Source organism: Rhinopithecus roxellana, chromosome 12, assembly GCF_007565055.1.
Source record: "Rhinopithecus roxellana isolate Shanxi Qingling chromosome 12, ASM756505v1, whole genome shotgun sequence".
NCBI classification, from domain to species: domain Eukaryota; kingdom Metazoa; phylum Chordata; class Mammalia; order Primates; family Cercopithecidae; genus Rhinopithecus; species Rhinopithecus roxellana.
In genome coordinates, this window is record NC_044560.1 from 132,387,825 (window position 1) to 132,406,893 (window position 19,069).

Here is a 19,069-nt window from a genome sequence, read left to right on the forward strand (position 1 = left end):
TGGGAGGATGAGGTGGGAGGATCGCTTGAGCCCAGAAGTTTGAGACCAGCCTGGGCCACATCTCTACAAAATAAAAAATAAAATAAATCGATGAATAAATAAATGTGTTTGAGCACCTACTATGTGTTAAATTTGAGATGTTTTGTGGTAGGTTGAAAAATGCCCCCACCCCCGCAAAGATATCAGATCCTAATCTCTTGAACCTGCAAATATTGCCTTATGTGGGTAAGTGGTTTTTGCAGGTGTGATTAAGTTAAGGCTCTTGAGACAGGGAGATTATCCTGGATTGGATTATCTGGGTGAGCCCTAAATGTAATTACATGTATCCTTTTTCTTTTTTTCTTGTCTTTTTTTTTTTTTTTTTTTTGGTAGATGGAGTGTAGCTCTTGTCACCTAGGCTGGAGTGCAATGGCATGTGATGGCACACGCCTGTAGTCCCAGCTACTTGGGAGGCTGAGGCAAGAGAATCGCTTGAACCCGGGAGGCAGAAGTTGCAGTGAGCCGAGATCACGCCACTGCATTCCAGCCTGGGCGACAAAGTAAGACTCCATCTCAAAAAAAGAAAAAAGAAAAGAAAAGAAAACCGATCTATCAGGTACTATGCCTATTGCCTGGGTGACAAAATACTCTGTATATCAAACCCGTGACACACAATTTACCTATGTAAGGGGTATATGTGCAGATTTACCTATATAACAAACCTGCACACAGCTAGGCACTGTGATGGGTAACAGGGAGTCATCCACAGTCACACGTGGGAAGGCAGCATACATGGTATCAGGTGCGGGGCGGCTGATACGTATTGGGATAGAAGGATGTTGGTGTTCTCTTGTCATTGCTTCTATCTTCTCGGAAGCAAGGTCAACAGCAAAGAGTGAGAAGCGGGGAGAAAGTTCTAAGGTTTGAAGAAAGAGGAGAAAGTGTAAAATAATTCTTCAAAAAAACGGGTCTGGGCTGGGTGCAGTGGTGCATGGACTGTAATCCCAGCACTTTGGGAGGCCGAGGCAGACAGATTGCTTGAGCTCAGGAGTTTGAGACCAGCTGGGCAACATAGTGAGACACTCGTCTCTAGAAAACATACAAAAATTAGCAGGCCTGATGGCGCACACCTGTAGTCCTAGCTACTTGGGAAGCTGAGACAGGAGGACTGCTTGAGCCTTGGACATTAAGGCTGCAGTGAGCTATGATCATGCTGCTACAGTCCAGCCTGGGTGACAGAGCAAGACCCTGTCTCAAAAAATAAAAAAAAAAAAAGAAACTAAAAGAAATAAAATAGGTCCAATTACTTTGAAAAAAAGTGTTCCCATTTCTTCAAAAGGTAAACATGCTCAGCATATGACTCAGCCATTTCACTCCTAGGGCTTCTCCCAAGAAAAATTAGAGTAAATCTGCACAAATATTTGTACATGAATGTTCATGGCAGCATTATTCATAATAACCCAAACTAGAAACAACTCAAAAGCCCATCAACAGGTGAACAGATCAATGAAATTCCAGAGAATGAAATACTCAGCCATAAAAAAGAAATTCACAACAATGTGGAACATTACGCTAAGTGAAAAAAAAAGGCTACATATTGTATGATTCCATTTGTGTGAAATGGGGTGTTGGCAGTTTTCTGAAATTGGATTGTGGTGATGGGTGCACAACTGTAAATTTACCAGAATTAAATGAACAATAGACTTAAAATGGGTGAATTTTTTTTTTTTTTTTTTTTTTTTTTTTTTTTTTTTTTTTTTTTTTTTGAGACAGAGTCTCACTCTGCACCAGGCTAGAGCACGGTGGCATGCAGTAGGCTCACTGCAACCTCTGCCTCCTGGGTTCAAATGATTCTCTTGCCTCAGCCTCCCGAGTAGCTGGGACTACAGGCATGCGCCATCACACTTGGCTAATTTTTGTATTTTTAGTAGAGATGGGGTTTCACCATGTTGGCCATGATGGTGTCTATCTCTTGATCTCATGATCCACCCGCCTCGGCCTCCCAAAATGCTGGGATTACAGGCGTGAGTCACTGCACCTGGCCAAAATGGGCAAATTTTATGGTATGTAAATTAAACCTTAATAAAGTTGAAAAAAAATTAATACATGTGTATTTGTTTGTGTGGGCTGTCTTAACAAAATACCATAGACTGAGCGGTTTCAACAACAGAGATTTATTTCTCACAGTTCTGGAGGCTGGAAAGCCCAAGATCGAGGTGCTGATTGATGTGATTCTCTGCAAGGGCCCTCTTCCTGGCTTGCATCTCCCCTCTCCGCCTCTTATAAAATCACTAACCCTGGCTGGGCGCAGGGGCTCATGCCAGTAATCCCAGCACTTTGGGAGGCCAAGGCGGGGGGATCACCTGAGGTCAGGAGTTCGAGACCAGCCTGATCAAAATGGAGAAACCCCGTCTCTACTAAAAATACAAAATCAGCCAGGCATGGTGGCGCATGCCTGTAATCCCAGCTACTCCAGAGGCTGAGGCAGGAGAATCGCTTGAACCTGGGAGGCAGAGGTTGACGTGAGATGAGATCATGTCACTGCACTCCAGCCTGGGCAACAAGAGCAAAACTCTGTCTCAAAAAAAATAAAAATAAAAATAAAAAATAATAATAATAATAAAGTCACTAATCCCATAATGCAGGTTCTACACTCATGACCTCCTCCAACCCATTCCTCCCAATGCTGTCACCTCCAAATACCACAACATTGGGGGTGAGAACTTCAACATGTGACTTCGTGGGGAGACACAATTCAGTCCAGGGCAATGTGTTATCTATATTATTAACAGGGTGGGAAAAAATGGACAATGAATAGACTAGGGGCAAGTGATAGGATTGCTGGTCAGCATTAAGCATTTGGGTTTGCAGTCATGAATCAAAAGTGAGACCAGCCAGGGTGATTGTGTATTTTTCTCCACCCACATTGAGCTGCCAGGGGTGCAGGTGCAGAGTATGTGGAGGGTTGAATTCAATTCATGGTTTGGAGGTGCGCAAAGGGGTGCAGATAATGATGGTGGGGAATCTGGCTGGGTAGTGAGAGTGGTGTGGCCATGATCAGGGGAGGGATAGCAAAGAGTCAGACAGCTTAATGGATGGTTAGGGCTGAAGGCTCACTGGCGCAGTCTTTAGAAGGAGTGAGCTGGAGAGAGAGGAGGTGATAGGCAGAGCGTGAGATGCATGGAGCTGAGATTCTGTAGGGGCTGTGGTTGTGGGGCTGTTGCATCTAGAATGGGTCTTTCTTCCCCAACCAGGCTGGGACCTCTGGAGCTGTCACAGTTATGCGTTGTTGCGTGTTCCCAGCATAAGGTCTAGGTGTGATCATGGGAAAGAGGGGTTGGATGGAGGACAAGCTCAGTGGGGGAAAGGAGGTCAAGGCTCCAAGAGGCCAGAGTGGTAAAAGGATCATTTACCTGAATTTGAAAATCACCAAGAATAAGGATGGGAGTGGTGTGGGTGACAGTGAGCCTGGAGCTAAATGACAAGGTGAGCAGAGGTGACTTGGGAGTCAATGGGTCTAGCAGCACAAAGGGGAGCAGGTGTTACAGTGTGACTGTGCAAGCTTCAGAGCTAAGGGTTCAGGGAACAGGCAGAGAGAATGGTTTAGAAGTGGAAGTGAGGAGCAAGGACGCTCTTCTCCCATCTACAGATCCAGTGGACATGAGGGCCGAGAAGGAGAAAACAACCCCGCTTGGAAAGTGTGGTCTTCAGGGCAGAGTCAGGTTGTGCTTACAGCAGGAAGGTCACGGGAAGGTTCAGAGGGAGTTGAGGAAATGGGGAATATTGGGAAAAGCCCTCAAGGCTTCACTATCCCTGCTCTGCCCTGTCTGCCAGTGTCTCCTCCATCCCCCTCCCACCTCTCTGCCTGGGCCTTCCCCATCCTGGCCCTGACCCCTCTGCCTAGGGCTCCCCAATCCCATTTCTGCGGTGCCTCCCCCATTGTCCTCCTACCCCTCTGCCTGTCCCAGTCCTGACCCCTCTGGGCCTACACTGTCTGGGAACCTGTCTGTCTCTGCTATTGGACTGGCAGCTTCAGGAGGACAGGACTTGGGGCTGTTTCAGTCACCATTGTGCCCCAGCACAAGACCATCAGGCACCTCCACCACTAATTACTCACCGACAGAGCCAATTTCAGGTCTTCAGAGCAAGCGGGCAGGCAAAGTATCTCGGAAGTAGGAGATGCTGCCAGGATTCCAAGAAATAGGGCTGGAATCCCCTAAATTTGCACTGAACTCTGAGTACTCTTATCCTTTAGAAAAAAAAAAAAAATTAACTAGAAGGCAAACAGTAAAATCCATGCGAAATAGGTAACATCCGGAATTGGACCCACTGGAATCATTGCACATCTCCTAGAAATCCAGAACAGACTCAACTATCTCATCTCATAGTTGAAAAAACTTTTATTTGTTTTTTTTGTTTTTGTTTTGAGACAGAGATGTCGCTCTGTGACCTAGGCTGGAGTGCAGTGGTGCGATCACGGCTCACTGCAGCCTTGACCTCCGGGGCTCAAAGGATCCACCTGCCTCAGCCTCTTGAGCAGCTGGGATTGCAGGTGCAAGGAATCATGACCAGCTAATTTTTTTTTTTTTTTTTTGAGACGGAGTCTCGCTCTGTCACCCAGGCTAGAATGCAGTGGCGTGATCTCAACTCACTGCCACCTCTGCCTCCCGGGTTCACGCCATTCTCCTGCCTCAGCCTCACGAGTAGCTGGGATTACAGGCGCCCGCCACCACGCTGGCTAATTTTTTTGTATTTTTAGTAGAGACAGGGTTTCACTGTGTTAGATAGGATGGTCTCGATCTCCTGACCTCGTGATCCACCCGCCTCGGCCTCCCAAAGTGCCTGGATTACAGGCGTGAGCTACTGCCCTGACCGGTTCTGAAAAGTTTAAGCAGATTTTCCATCATAATATCTAAACAATTTTTCAGCAATGTTTCTGTGCAAATTGGTGGCATTCCACAACTGGAACACTGTACACAGAGAACTCACAGCAGTATGAGGCTGTCCATTCATTCAACAGACATTTACTGGGCACCCACAGGCCTGTCCTAGGCCTAGAGTGATAGGGCACTGAATGGAACAGAGTTAACATCTAGGCTCTGGACAGGTAGGTTCTTTTGGAAGTTTTCAGTAACTTCTTATCACAGCAGTTGTCTTGCTTTGCAAAATGAATATAGGGATGGATATTGATATTATACAATTACAAAGCACAAAATTCTTTTTTTTTTTTTTTTGAGACGGAGTCTCGCTCTGTCACCCAGGCTGGAGTGCAGTGGCGCAATCTCGGCTCACTGCAACCTCCGCCTCCTGGGTTCACGCCATTCTTCTGCCTCAGCCTCCCGAGTAGCAGGGACTATAGGCGCCCGCCACCACGCCCGGCTAATTTTTTGTATTCTTTAGTAGAGACGATGTTTCACTGTGTTAGCCAGGATGGTCTCGATCTCCTGACCTCGTAATCCGCCCGCCTTGGCCTCCTAAAGTGCTGGGATTACAGGCTTGAGCCACCGCGTCCGGCCCACAAAATTCTTAACACTTAAGCAGAATCTGTTGACCCCTGACGCCACTCTCTGCCCCCACTCTGATCTTGTCCATCCTTGTCTCCTTCTGATTCATGGCAGCAGCCAGTCCTCGGTTTTCCTGCTTCCACCCTCACGCCTGCAGTCTGCTTCCCACACACAGCCAGAGGGACCTGTGTCAGATCACATTCCTTCTCTGCTTGGAACCCTTCCATGGTTCCATCTTACTGCCAAAGTCCTCACTATGTCCCACAAAGCTCCGCACAATCTGCCCTTGTTAGCCACCCGCCCTTATCTTCTCTCACTCTCCATCTTGCTCTCTTTGCCCCAACCGCCCTCCTCATTATCTCTCCAACTTCCCGTATCTTTCCTTCTTCAGGGCCTCTGCATTTGCAGATCTCTTCCCTGCCTGGAACTCTCTTCCCCTAGATAGGTGCATGCCTCACTCCTCACTTCCTTCAGCTCTTTAGCTCAAAAGTCACCTGATGCATTCCCTGACCACCATGCCAAAAAAACAAAAATCCCTTGCCCTCCAAAATCTCTATCCCCTTTCCCTGCTGTTTTATTTTCTCCAAAGCACTTACTGCCTTCTAACATTCAACATGTTTGGTGTCTATTTCCTCCATTAAAAAGATGAACTCCAAGAGAGTGGAGATTTTTATGTCTCGTACACTGCTGTATTCCCAGCTCCTAGAACACCGCCTGGTACACAGGAGGTGCACGGTAAATGTTTTTCGGATGTATGAATGGAAGCCCAGAGTCGGTCACTGTTCTTAGCGCTGGAAATGTGTCAGAGAAGCCGTTTTGGGTGTACAGGGACCTCAGGGAGTTAGGAATACAAAAGAGGGGGCAGAGGGCACAGGCCTCGCTATGAGCCCTGATTATTGGGGTGCTCGCACTGGGGAAGAGGAAACTGGAAGCGAGTTTAGGGAGACCGCTGCACAAGCAAAGGCTGGGAAGGCAGACAGTGAGAGCAACCGGCGTAGTTTCAATAGGCTCGAGAATCCACGCCCACTGTGCGTGCGCCGAGCTCCGGGAGGGGCAGGGGCCCGGGGCGGTGCTACGTGGTTGCGTCACGCGCTGCACGTCGCCGCGCGCCTGCGCTCTTTTCCACGTGCGAAAGCCCCGGACTCGTGGAGTTGTGAACGCCGCGGGCTCCGGAGCCGCACAAACCAGGGCTCGCCATGAAGCCAGGTCAGGCTGGGGTGGGGTCCGGGATCAGGGACGGAGGCCGGGCGGGAATCTGGGTGCCAGGCCAGAATCGGAGGGGTGGGGCCTTGGCCTGGGGGCAGGGGTTCTGAGCACGGATCCAGTCTCCTGTGGGAAGGGGGATCCTGATTCCAGGAGGTCTAGGGGTTTGTGACTGGCTTCGGAGGTCACGGTCGTGAGTCGAAGAAGGCCTTGGACCTGGCATTGGGGGTCTTGACCTGGGGTTCGTCTCATTGAGGCCGTCTAATAGGGATTTTGGATATTGGGCAGGAGGCGGCACTCAGGAGTCTTGGACTAGAGTCTGGATCCCGGCATCTGGAGTCTTGGATCGCTGGGCGTGTTTTGGGAATCAGTCTTGGGTCGGAGATGGAGAGTTCCTGACCTTGGGTCCTGGAGATGTGTGTGGGAAGCCCCTATTTGCCTTCCCTGTCGCTGCCACCACCACCATCCCCTTATCCCCCAAACCCAGCTTTTCCGAGTGGGCCGGAGCGGAGGACTCCTCGGTTGGCCGTGTGCGGCAGTCTGGCTCACTTTCCCGCCTTCTGCACTTACGGGGGGCGGATCCCCAGGGATGGAGTGGAGATTTGGGGACTAAGATTTCCACCTCCGGGGCGAGACTTAACAAGCTCGGCATTAGATTGGGGTAGGGGGGTGGGTGGTTGTCACAGGACGTAAGTGGTTTTCTTTCGATTTTCCATTAGAGTCTGCTGAACCCACTGCCTTCATGGTGGAATGAGGAGGGTCCTAGCTTTGACAGAAAGGCCTCAGTTCAGTATTTCAGTTCTGGCTCAGCTTCTTAGCCTGCAGTGTGACCTTGGGCAAGTGGCTTTACCTCTCTGAGCCTCTGTTTTCTCATCAGTAAAATGGCGCTAGTTAGGATTAAGCGACGTTTAAAAACAAATAGCAGTGTTTGAAATAATAGTATTGGCTCTAATTGTTACCTTTATCTTTCTCAAAGAGAACAAAACTAGAATCCTTCTCCGTGGTGTCTGAGCACTTCCTCCATCTGACCTGCCCAACCTCCACTCGTCTGTGTGAGAACTTGCTTCACTGAGTTTGGAGAATTTTCCACCATGGCCCAAAGGGTCTGTTTTCCTGGAACAGGCTTTATTTTTCTTTTTTGTGTGTGTTTGTGTGGAGAGATTGGAGTCACCTGGCAGGAGATTTGTGGATCCGTGCCCTTCTCCCAAGCTCCCTTTCTCTTCCGTGTTTGGGGGCTCTCCTGATGAAGTGAGGTGAGGGATTGTAGGCCAAGTATCTCTCCTGTTGAGATCCTGACTTGCCTGCAGGCATCCTGGTCTATGATTCCCTCAGAAATGGAGGATACCCCTTCTTCCAACCTTCCTCCGTTGTGTGGTAGAATGTGAAGTTGTAAAAGTTGTCAGGTGTTAGCTCTTTTTTTTTTTTTTTTTTTTTTTTTGAGACGGAGTCTCGCTCTGTCGCCCAGGCTGGAGTGTAGTGGCCAGTTCTCAGCTCACTGCAAGCTCCGCCTCTCGGGTTCACGCCATTCTCCTGCCTCAGCCTCCCGAGTAGCTGGGACTACAGGCGCCCGCCACCTCGCCCGGCTAGTTTTTTTTTGTATTTTAGTCAGACGGGGTTTCACCGTGTTAGCCAGGATGGTCTGGATCTCCTGACCTCGTGATCCGCCCGTCTCGGCCTCCCAAAGTGCTGGGATTACAGGCTTGAGCCACCGCGCCCGGCCTCAGGTGTTAGCTCTTTAGTAAGAATTTTAGTCTGAGTGAGAGAACCCTTTGGGAGCTTTTGAGCAGGGGCGTGGTGCAGTCTGACATTTTTAAAAGGGATTCTTCTTGCTTCGATGTGTGAAAGACCTCAGGGTGGCCAATGTGAAAGCAGGCAAATCGGTGGGAAGCTTGTTGCTGTAATCTAGGAGGTGGTGTGGTGGACCAGGATGGAAGCAGTGGACATGCTGACAGTTTTACATGCTTTTGAAGACAGAACCAACAGATTGTATGTGGGTGTGCAAGCAGAGTCAAGGATAACCAAGGGTTTGGGGGTGTGTAGCTAGGATGGAATTGCCATGTTTGAGATGGAGAAGGCTGTGGAAGGAGAGCAGATTTTAAATCAGGGAGTTTGTGGAACCCCCTCCTCCCCAAAAAAGAACTTAGTGGAAAAGTTTGTGTGAACATGTGTTTTTTCTGAGGAGTGGGTGCTTTTGGTACATTTTCCCCAAAAAGCTCCAGGACCTGAAATGAGATGTTTTGAGTATCTGGGATTGAAAGTTTACACTCCTGCCCACTCCGCCCCGTGCACATGCCAATACTTCCTTTTTATTAGGCCTGGGTTGAGACTTTCATAAGCCTAGCTGTGGCATCTCCCCTAAATGAAGGTCCTGGCTTTGGGAAACTGTTGGAGGGTTTGGGCAAGAAAATGATGAGATCTGAGTGCTATTAGGCACATGGATGCAGCTGGAAACCGTCATTCTCAGCAAACTGTTGGAAGAATAAAAAACCAAACACCGCATGTTCTCACTCATAGGTGGGAATTGAACAATGAGAACACTTGGACACAGGAAGGGGAACATCACACACCGGGTCCTGTTGTGGGGTGGGGGGAGTGGGGAGGGATAGCATTAGGAGATATACCTAATGTAAATTACGAGTTAATGGGTGCAGCACACCAGCATGGCACATGTATACATATGTAACAAACCTGCACGTTGTGCACATGTACCCTAGAACTTAAAGTGTAATAAAACAAAACAAAACAAAAACAGCACTTATTAGTTGCTGTGTGGAAAGTGGACTGTAGGGGGATAGAAGATAAAAAGTGAACAACTCTTGGTTATGTTCTGGAGTTTTGAAAAGGAAACTGTTCATTTTAAAAGATCACATTAGGAGTAGCTATTCAAAGTTACATTTTCGCCGGGCGCGGTGGCTCAAGCCTGTAATCCCAGCACTTTGGGAGGCCGAGGCGGGTGGATCACGAGGTCAGGAGATCGAGACCGTCCTGGCTAACACGGTGAAACCCCGTCTCTACTAAAAATAAAAAAAAAAAAACTAGCCGGGCGAGGTGGCGGGCGCCTGTAGTCCCAGCTACTCGGAGGCTGAGGCAGGAGAATGGCGTAAACCCGGGAGGCGGAGCTTGCAGTGAGCCGAGATCGCGCCACTGCACTCCAGCCTGGGCGACAGAGCGAGACTCTGTCTCAAAAAAAAAAAATAATAATAAAATAAAATAAAAATAAAAGTTACATTTTCATCGTTAATACCATTAAGGTGCATGAGGAGGGAAGAGGAGACTCGTTCCCCTGAGTTTGAGTGATGATGTTCAAAGTAGGTGCCAGATAGTGTATATGTGAAGTGCTCTGTGTGTACAAGGCATTTAATCTTTACAGCCCTATAGGATGGGCACTGCATTTTTTTATTTATTTATTTTTGATACTGAATCCCTGTCACCCAGGCTGGAGTGCAGTGGCACCATCTCAAGTTACTGCAACCTCCACCTCCTGTGTTCAATTGATTCTTGTGCCTCAGCCTTCCAAGTAGCTGGGATTACGGCCATGTGCCACCATGCCTAGCTAATTTTTTTGTAGAGACAGGGTTTCACTATGTTGGCCAGGCTGGTCTTGAACTCCTGGCCTCAAACTCTCCACCTGCCTGGGTCTCCCAAAGTGCTGGGATTACAGGCATGAGCCACGGCACCTGGCCTGGCACTATATTGTTCCATGTCTTACAGATGAAGTTTTCAAGACCCCTGTGAACCTTCCTTACTCACTAGGGTGGAGAGTGGCAACAACATTGCCAGTCTCTCCATAAGGGATACTTGAGGGGAGTGACCAGCGCTTCCCTGGTCACCAGCTGATGGATCACGTGCTTTCTGAACAAAAAGAGGGTGCTTTCTCCTTGAGGCAGGGCCCAGGGTTTAAGAATCATCAGCACAGTGCTCATTTAACATTTATTGAGCCCATACTTCGTGCCAGATGTTGTGCAGGGTTTTGGGGATGCGGTGGTGACCAAAACAATTAAAAATCCCTGCCCCTTTGGAGCTTGATCTTAGCGGGGGAGGCAGGCGGTAATAATATTAAAAATGCCATGTGTCATCACTGATTTGAAGGGAAATAAAGCAGGGTAAGGGTACGATGGCCAAAGTAGGCCCTTCTGAGGAACTAACATTTTATCATAGACCAGAATGCAGTGAAGGAGCGAGTGAGCCGTGCACATGTCTGCAGGAGCCGGGCAGTGGGGACAGCACGTGGAAAAGATTTAGAAGCTGGACTGTGTATGCTTGGTGGGGAAGAGCATGGGACCCAGCATAGAATGAAGTCAGGGAAGTCAGCACAGGCCAGATCCTTACGAGGATGATTCCCAATGCGGGCTGCACCTTGGAGTCACCTGGAGAGCTTTATTGAGGGGAAGACCTTGCGCTCAGAGCAATGAAATCAGAATTTAAAGCCTAAGGATTTTAGGCTTTGATTTCAGGCTTTGTAAGCCAGGGAAAGGAATTTTTATTTCGTTTTGGATGTGGTGGAAAACCATTGGAGGGATTTGCGCAAGGGCATGATGAGATCTGACTTGCTGTTTTAAACACAGCATGTATTAGCTGCTGTGTGAAAAGTGGACTGTAGAGGGAGTAGAAGATTAAAAGTAAACAACTTTTTGTTATGTTTGGAAGTTTTGAAAATGAAACCGTTCATTTTTAAAGATTAAATTAGGTTAAAAGATACATTTTTTATCTGTAATACCATTAAGGTGCATGAAGGGTTCGTAGGATAAGATCATAATGTATCTGTACAAAAAACATGAGCAAACTTATTATTGAATAGATTACATCATGTGAGATAATTTTAAACCACTGGTTTTCCAACTATTTTTTTTTTAACTTGTGTGATTTAGTACTTCTGAGTTTTTGAAACCAAATCGCAGAAAATATTGAATCTGTTAGCACCAGAGTGCTGTTTTAAACATTGTTTTGTGCTAATGGTGTTTGCTGTCCTGAACTGGTAAGAATAAAGCCTATCTGAGTCTATTATTTCTTTAACATATTATTTCTTACTGACACGCCGCAAACTACTTGTAAAGTGTAGCCCATTCTTTAATGGCAGTTTGTTCTGCTTTTTCTTGTTTTTCCCCTGAGCGGACAGGGACGTCTTTAAGCTTGGAAGCAGGGAGATGAGTTAGGGATGACATCGTGCTGTACTCCCCTCTGTTGTGGGGCTGGGGTTGACACTTTTCTTCCAGCTCCAAGGTCAGGAGTGGGAGGGTATGAAGACGTTTCCAGAGTCTAGGGGACCCTGTTGTCCCAGCATGTGCTCATATGCAGGGGCTCACTCTTCACAGTAATTAATATTGACATGGAATGAATTCTGTGACTCTGCTATGCAACCAAGGAAACGAGGATATTAACAGTAACCTACATCTACTCACGTACTCCTCCCCTATCCCAACCCCCTATTAGTATCTCCTTCCCATTTGCCAATATCATGAGTTTTGCATTTCTCATTCCCTTGCCCCTTTTCTTGGGCAACGTGATTGTGGCTGGGTGTGGTGCCTGACACCTGTCATCCCAGCACTTCAGGAGGCCAAGGCAGGAGGATCACTTGAGCCAGGAGCTGGAGACTAGCCTGGGCAACATAGTGAGACCTCCATCTCTACAAAAAAAAAAAACTTAGCCGGGAGTTGTGGCACACACCTGTAATTTAGCTACTTCAGAGACTGAGGCAGGAGAATTGCTTGAGCCCAGGAGTTCAAGGCTGCAGTGAGCTATGATTGCGCCACTGCTCTCCAACTTGAGGGGCAGAGCGAGACCCCATCTCAAAAAAAGCACTAAGCACAAAAAGGTATTATGATTTTCACATTAGTCTGTTGTGTATAACCGAAGGTCATTTTCGCGATCTTGATTGTGAATATCTTCTGTTTGTCCATTCTATTGATGGACATTTGGGTTAGTCTTCGCTTTTCTTTTGTTGTGGACATTCTTGGAAATGTGTCCTGCTGTACACGGGCACACGTATTTCAGGTTTCTTGCCTGAGAGGTATTGCTGGGTACAAGGTGGCTTCACCTCTCAAGCTTCATTGCCCTGATTCCTATTTTTGTTTCCACCACAGGTTTCAGTCCCCGTGGGGGTGGCTTTGGCGGCCGAGGGGGCTTTGGTGACCGTGGTGGTCGTGGAGGCCGAGGGGGCTTTGGCGGGGGCCGAGGTCGAGGTGGAGGCTTTAGAGGTCGTGGACGAGGAGGCGGCAGCGGTGGCGGCGGCGGTGGAGGAGGAGGAAGAGGTGGTGAGTAAGGTTGGCTAGGGGTTATGGAGGAGGCCTTCCTGAGGCGGGGAGTGGGGAGGGCGGAGATTCAGGATCTTTCTCTCCTGTTGTACCTCTCCTTTATAGGTGGAGGCTTCCATTCTGGCGGCAACCGGGGTCGTGGTCGGGGAGGCAAAAGAGGAAACCAGTCGGGGAAGAATGTGATGGTGGAGCCGCATAGGCATGAGGGTGAGTGAGGAAGGCAGGGAGCTGGCTGGGCTTCGGGGCAGGGAGCGGCGAGGGGGCCTCACCACTGCTCTGATCCCCTCACCTAGGTGTCTTCATTTGTCGAGGAAAGGAAGATGCACTGGTCACCAAAAACCTGGTCCCTGGGGAATCAGTTTATGGGGAGAAGAGAGTCTCGATTTCGGTGAGAACTGGGCCCCTGTCCAAGCCACCAGGGTCGCAGCTGAGGGTGTAGCCAGTAGTCTGTGTCTACCCTCACCCTGTGTCCTGCACATGACAGCTGGAGGATTGTCATAATATGCAAACCACACTGTCTGCTCCCTTCCTAATCCGCCTTCTGTGACTCCCCACTGCCTTCAGGTTAGACCCCTGAGTCTTCACTGTGGCCTCCAAGACCCTGCGCATTCTAGTTCCCCCTGCCTGGCCCCCGGCCTTGTCTCCTTCACTAACCATCTGACCAAGTGTCCTCCAGCCACCCTGGCCTTGCTCTCCCACTCCCAGCTCTGTGGGAGGCTGCGTCCTTATCATCTGCTTCTCCAGGCTGCCTCACACCACTCTGCCTGTCAAGGCCTTGGGGCCTTCCTAATTGCTTTCTCTCTCCTGGGAATGTCCTTCCTCAGATAACTTGAATGGCCCCTTGCCTCCTTCAGGTCTGATTTGGAATCTGCCTTTCAGCCCCTCCCTGGCCCCCTTTCTCATTTTCACCTGCTCCTTTCCCTGCTTCCCAAACTTCATGTCTTCTTTCCTGACTTTGTCTTCTCTCCTTAACACCTGTCACCATCTCATATGCCATGTTATATTTAGCTAGTTCGGTGAATACTTACGCCTTCTGGGCAGGGATCCTTGTCTTGTGTCCCCAGCGCCTACAGCAGGGTCTGGCACACCGTAGATGCTGGCACAGTGCATGTTTGTTGAACGAGTGCTGGTTTTACTGTTACTCTTTGTGTTTATTCTCTGTTGCTGCCCCTTGAGTCAGTAACCTCTATGAGAGGGCAGCGACGGCATGTGCATGGTCACTGCTCTGTACTCACGTTGAGTTCTTGTGCAGTGATAGGATGGCCCAGTTCCTTTCAAGGGTCCTAGGGTTAAGGGCAGTGAGGTCCTGCAGAAGAGCCTAGCACTGACTTCTGTCCCCATCTGTCATCTAGGAAGGAGATGACAAAATCGAGTACCGAGCCTGGAACCCTTTCCGCTCCAAGTTGGCAGCAGCAATCCTGGGTGGTGTGGACCAGATCCACATCAAACCGGGGGCTAAGGTGCTCTACCTCGGGGCTGCCTCGGGCACCACCGTCTCCCATGTCTCTGACATCGTCGGTCCGGTGAGTGAGTGGATGGAGAGTCAGGCAGGAGGCAAAGGCTCCCTCCCCTCTGCCAACCTGGAATAGCAGGGTTTGACTGCTTGCCTTCACTGTGTGACTTAGGGCCAGGCCTTTTTCTGTCACAGTGCCTGTGAGTAAAAGGAGCCGCTTGAACCAGATAATGTCATTCAACCTCGCTCCTGGGTTCTTGGCCTCAAGGGAAGAGATGTGGGTATGGGGTGACCAACGTTAGAGAGACAGCTGGGAGTATAGATACCAGACTATTTGATTTGATGGGCCTCTTTAAAATTTTATGCTGCTAAAACCTGCTTTTCTGGTTTCTTTAGAAAGAACCAGGAGATCTCATGGTTTCTGAGCCTGTATAGGCTTCCCATTTAGAGGGCCCCTGGCACCCACATGTCCCACTCCATTACCCTTTGTTACTTTACGTGTTTATAAGCTATTAAATGTAGTGTCTTAAAGCCTCAGGCTTTGGCCAGACGAGGTGGCTCATGCCTTTAATCCCAACATGTTGGGAGGCCGAGGCAGGTGGATCACCTGAGGTCAGGAGTTCAAGACCAGCCTGACCAATATGGTAAAACCCCGTCTCTACTAAAAATACAAAAATTAGCAGGGTGTGGTGGCTTGTGCCTGTAGTCCCAGCTACTCGGGAGGCTGAGACAGGAGAATTGCTTGAACCTGGGAGGTGGATGTTGCACTAAGCTGAGATTGCACCACTGCACTCCAGCCTGAGCAACAGAGCGCGACTCCGTCTCAAAAACAAAACAAAACAAACAAACAAGAAAACAAACTGTCAGGCTTTAATCAGGCAAGTTACCTAACCCATCCAAGCCTCAGTTTACCTCTCTGGAACATAGACTTGTGAAGATTAAATGAGTTAATTTCTGAAAGGTGCTTACAGCAGTGATTGACCCATGGTTACATCATCTCTGTGCCTTGGCTTCCTGGCTTTAAGCCTGTGTTGGGAGCCTGGGCTCTCAGGCAGATGGGATTGGGTTCTTTGGGTTCTTTTGCTACTTGCTGAATAACCCTCGACCGGTGACTTATGTCTGGACCTCAGTGTATTCGTGTGTAAAATGGGCATGATAACAATAGTCATTATATGGTAGGGTTTTGATTTGGGGGTTGGAAGAGATGCTGTGTAGAGTGTATGGGCCTAAAGTAGGCACTCCATGCCTGAGAACTAGCATCATTGTTGATTCATTTTTAATTTATTTTAGGATGGTCTAGTCTATGCAGTCGAGTTCTCCCACCGCTCTGGCCGTGACCTCATTAACTTGGCCAAGAAGAGGACCAACATCATTCCTGTGATCGAGGATGCTCGGCACCCACACAAATACCGCATGCTCATCGGTGAGGGGTCTGGGGGTGGCCCCGGTGGGGTAGGACAGGCCACTGCAGGCTTCCTGGAAGAAGCCAGTGGACCCCTGATTTGGATGGAGTTGGAGTGGATGAGCAGACCTCTTGAGTCTCCAGGAATAGAAAGGGGTAAGGGGAGCTAGGTGAGGTTGTAGAGGTGGCAGCTTGACTTCAGAATCTTGGAAGCCACCCTTGGAGGGCCAAGCTCCTCTCCTTCAGTCTCCTCCCCATCTCCTAGGTCTCCTGTACTTCCTGCCTCCTGTATTTATTACACTGCCCCTGCATAAAAAGCCTCCTTTCGGGGGTCCTTATCATTGGCTGGTGAGAGCATAGCCCAGAAAACAAACTGAGCATGGCTTGACCTGGAGGGGCCCATTGTGAATATTAATGACTTTGTTTAAAAAAACATGCAAAGGTATAATATAAAAGTTGAAAAGCCTTATAAACCACCCCCAGAGGTAACTGATGAGAACAATTTGATGTCTGCTTTTCCCAGGTTTTGAGTAATCAGTTTTCATTATACCACCTTTTCATTTCTGAAAAGTCACACTGCCTTAAATACATTATTTTTCATTCTGCTTATTTTTCTTTCTGTGTTTTTTCCCCCATGCACTCATACCATCCCCTTTGTTCTGCGACTTGTTTTCATTTCACGGTCCTGCAGACTCTCTTCCCTATAAGTGCTCACTCACTCTTACTTGTCTTTTTGATGACGTGTCTCTCCCCACCAGACCCGGGAGCGTCTCGAGGGCAGGGTCCGGGTCTGACTCGTCTCTATGTCCCCCACGCCCGGCCCAGGGCTGGCCACAGAGTAGGTGGCAACCATGGTTTCCAAGAAGAGTGGATGAATGATGTGACTGTGGGTTTTGGACTCATCTTGGGATACTGGAGGGAGGGGGACCAGTGGAGGTGGGGAGTGAAACTGGAGGCAGGGAGAATCTCCCAGGAACCTGCTGGTGATGGGCATAGGCCCCTGGGAGGGTCTGGGATGATCCCTGACTCCAACTTGTAACTGCTGCCCCTTTCTCCTTAGCAATGGTGGATGTGATCTTTGCTGATGTGGCCCAGCCCGACCAGACCCGGATTGTGGCCCTGAATGCCCACACCTTCCTGCGTAATGGAGGACACTTTGTGATTTCCATTAAGGTGCGGGGTTTGGAGGAGTCTAAGATGGGGTGGCAGTGTTCTAGGGAGGTATCTTCTCTATCTGTATCTGTCAAATAGCCACCCAAAACAGAGGGACCAAGTTTGCAAAACTATAGCTTTGGATTTAAAGAGACAGGAGAATGCAGTGGTCAAGTGCAAAATTGAGTCTGACCATCTCATTCCAGCCTGCTGTGTAACTGAGCAAGTTACTTAACCTATATGCCTCAGTTTCCTCACTTGTGAAATAGAAATACTAATCTTTTTCAGGGTGGATGACAGGATCAAATTTGTCAATATATATGAAGTGTTTAGAAAAGATCCTGGCCTAGAATAGATACTAGATAAAAGCTAGGTGCATCTTTCACAACGTTTTATTTAGAAATAATGGAGAACTCCCCCATCACCCTTCACACGGTTCACCATTTGTTAGCCTTTTACTACATTTGTTTTATTATTCTCAACTGCATTACTACTATTATTAAAGAAGAGGAAGTAGAAATAAACCAAACAATTCCTGGGTATAAAATGTAAGCACTGGCTTTTAGATAAATAGGACTGTTTGAGGCTTCCTGCTTCAAATCCAAAGCAAACTAAAACCTTTTTTTTTTTTTTTTTTTTTTTTTACTTTGAGACAGAGTCTCGCTGTGTCACAAGGGTAGCATGAAGTGGTGCAATCTCAGCTCACTGCAACCTCCGCCTCCCAGGTTCAAGCAATTCTTATGCCTCAGCCTCCCAAGTAGCTGGGACTATAGATGTGTGCCACCACACCTGGCTAACTTATATTTTTAGTGGAGATGGGGTTTCGCTATGTTGCTCAGGCTGGTCTGGAGCTCCTGAACTCAGGCAATCTCACCGCCTTAGCCTCCCAAAGTGCTAGGATTACAGGCATGAACCCAGCCAGAAACTTCTTTAATTAAGCCCTTTTATCACATTTCCTAAACCCAAGTGTCTTGGCCCTTTTTATGCAGCTATCACAGAATGCTATAGAATGAGTAATTTATTTTTTTTATTTTTATTTTTTGAGATGGAGTCTCACTTTGTTGCCAGGTTGGAGTGCAGTGTTATGATCTCAGTGCACTGCAACCTCCATTTCCTGGGTTCAAGCGATTCTCCTGCCTCAGCCTCCCGAGTAGCTGGGACTACAGGTGTGTGCCACCACAGCTGGCTAATTTTTGTATTTTTAGTGGAGACAGGGTTTCACTATGTTGGCCAGGATGGTCTCGATCTCCTGATTTCGTGATTCACCTGCCTTGGCTTCCCAAAGTGCTGGGATTACAGGTGTGAGCCACCACGCCCAGCCTTAGACTGGGTAATTTATAATGAACGGAAATTTATTTGGCTACCAGTTCCGAAGGCTGGAAAGTCCAAGATTGGGGGTCTGAATCTGGCGAGGGCCAAATTGCTGTCATCCATTGGCAGAAGGGTGAGAGCAAGATAGAAAGGGGGCATAATCATGCTTTTAATCAGGAACTCACTCTTGTGATAATAGCATTAGTCTATTCAGGAAGGCAGAGCCGTCATGACCTAAATCATCTTTCAAAGGCCCATCTAAGTTCTGTTGCATTTAAGCGTTAAGGTTCCCACACATGAACTTTGGGGGACACATTAGAAGCACAGCACTGAGTTTTACTTGAATTAACAATGAAAACATCTGGTTTAAAGAGCACACAAGAGGAAAACAGCCCAAAGCCCTGTTGTAGACATCAGTCAGTCCTTTCTCCTCTTTAGGCCAACTGCATTGACTCCACAGCCTCAGCCGAGGCTGTGTTTGCCTCCGAAGTGAAAAAGATGCAGCAGGAGAATATGAAGCCGCAGGAGCAGTTGACCCTTGAGCCATATGAAAGAGACCATGCTGTGGTCGTGGGAGTGTACAGGTGAGCAGGGGCCCAGCAATACACCAAGACAGACATCTCTGTCCCTTGCACCCCGAGTGCCATGATCCTGGGGATCCTTCTTCATCACGTATCTTCCTCTCACAGGCCACCCCCCAAGGTGAAGAACTGAAGTTCAGCGCTGTCTGGATTGCTAGAGATGTGTGTTGTTGATACTGTTGCACGTGTGTTTTTCTATTAAAAGACTCATCCGTCTCCCATGTCTGCTGCTC

General features: G+C 48.3%; 1 protein-coding gene across 1 annotated transcript; it reads left to right on the forward strand.

The window, feature by feature from the left end:
* Positions 1 to 6,565: 6,565 nt before the first annotated feature.
* On the forward strand, positions 6,566 to 19,052 carry FBL (fibrillarin). Its single transcript, XM_010380885.1, has 9 exons — positions 6,566 to 6,689; positions 12,767 to 12,937; positions 13,043 to 13,144; positions 13,231 to 13,325; positions 14,290 to 14,460; positions 15,681 to 15,813; positions 16,853 to 16,965; positions 18,694 to 18,839; positions 18,945 to 19,052. The coding sequence occupies exons 1-9, from the start codon at positions 6,680 to 6,682 to the stop codon at positions 18,967 to 18,969; spliced, it is 966 nt and encodes a 321-aa protein (XP_010379187.1). The 5' UTR covers positions 6,566 to 6,679; the 3' UTR covers positions 18,970 to 19,052.
* The last annotated feature ends 17 nt before the right edge of the window (positions 19,053 to 19,069 follow it).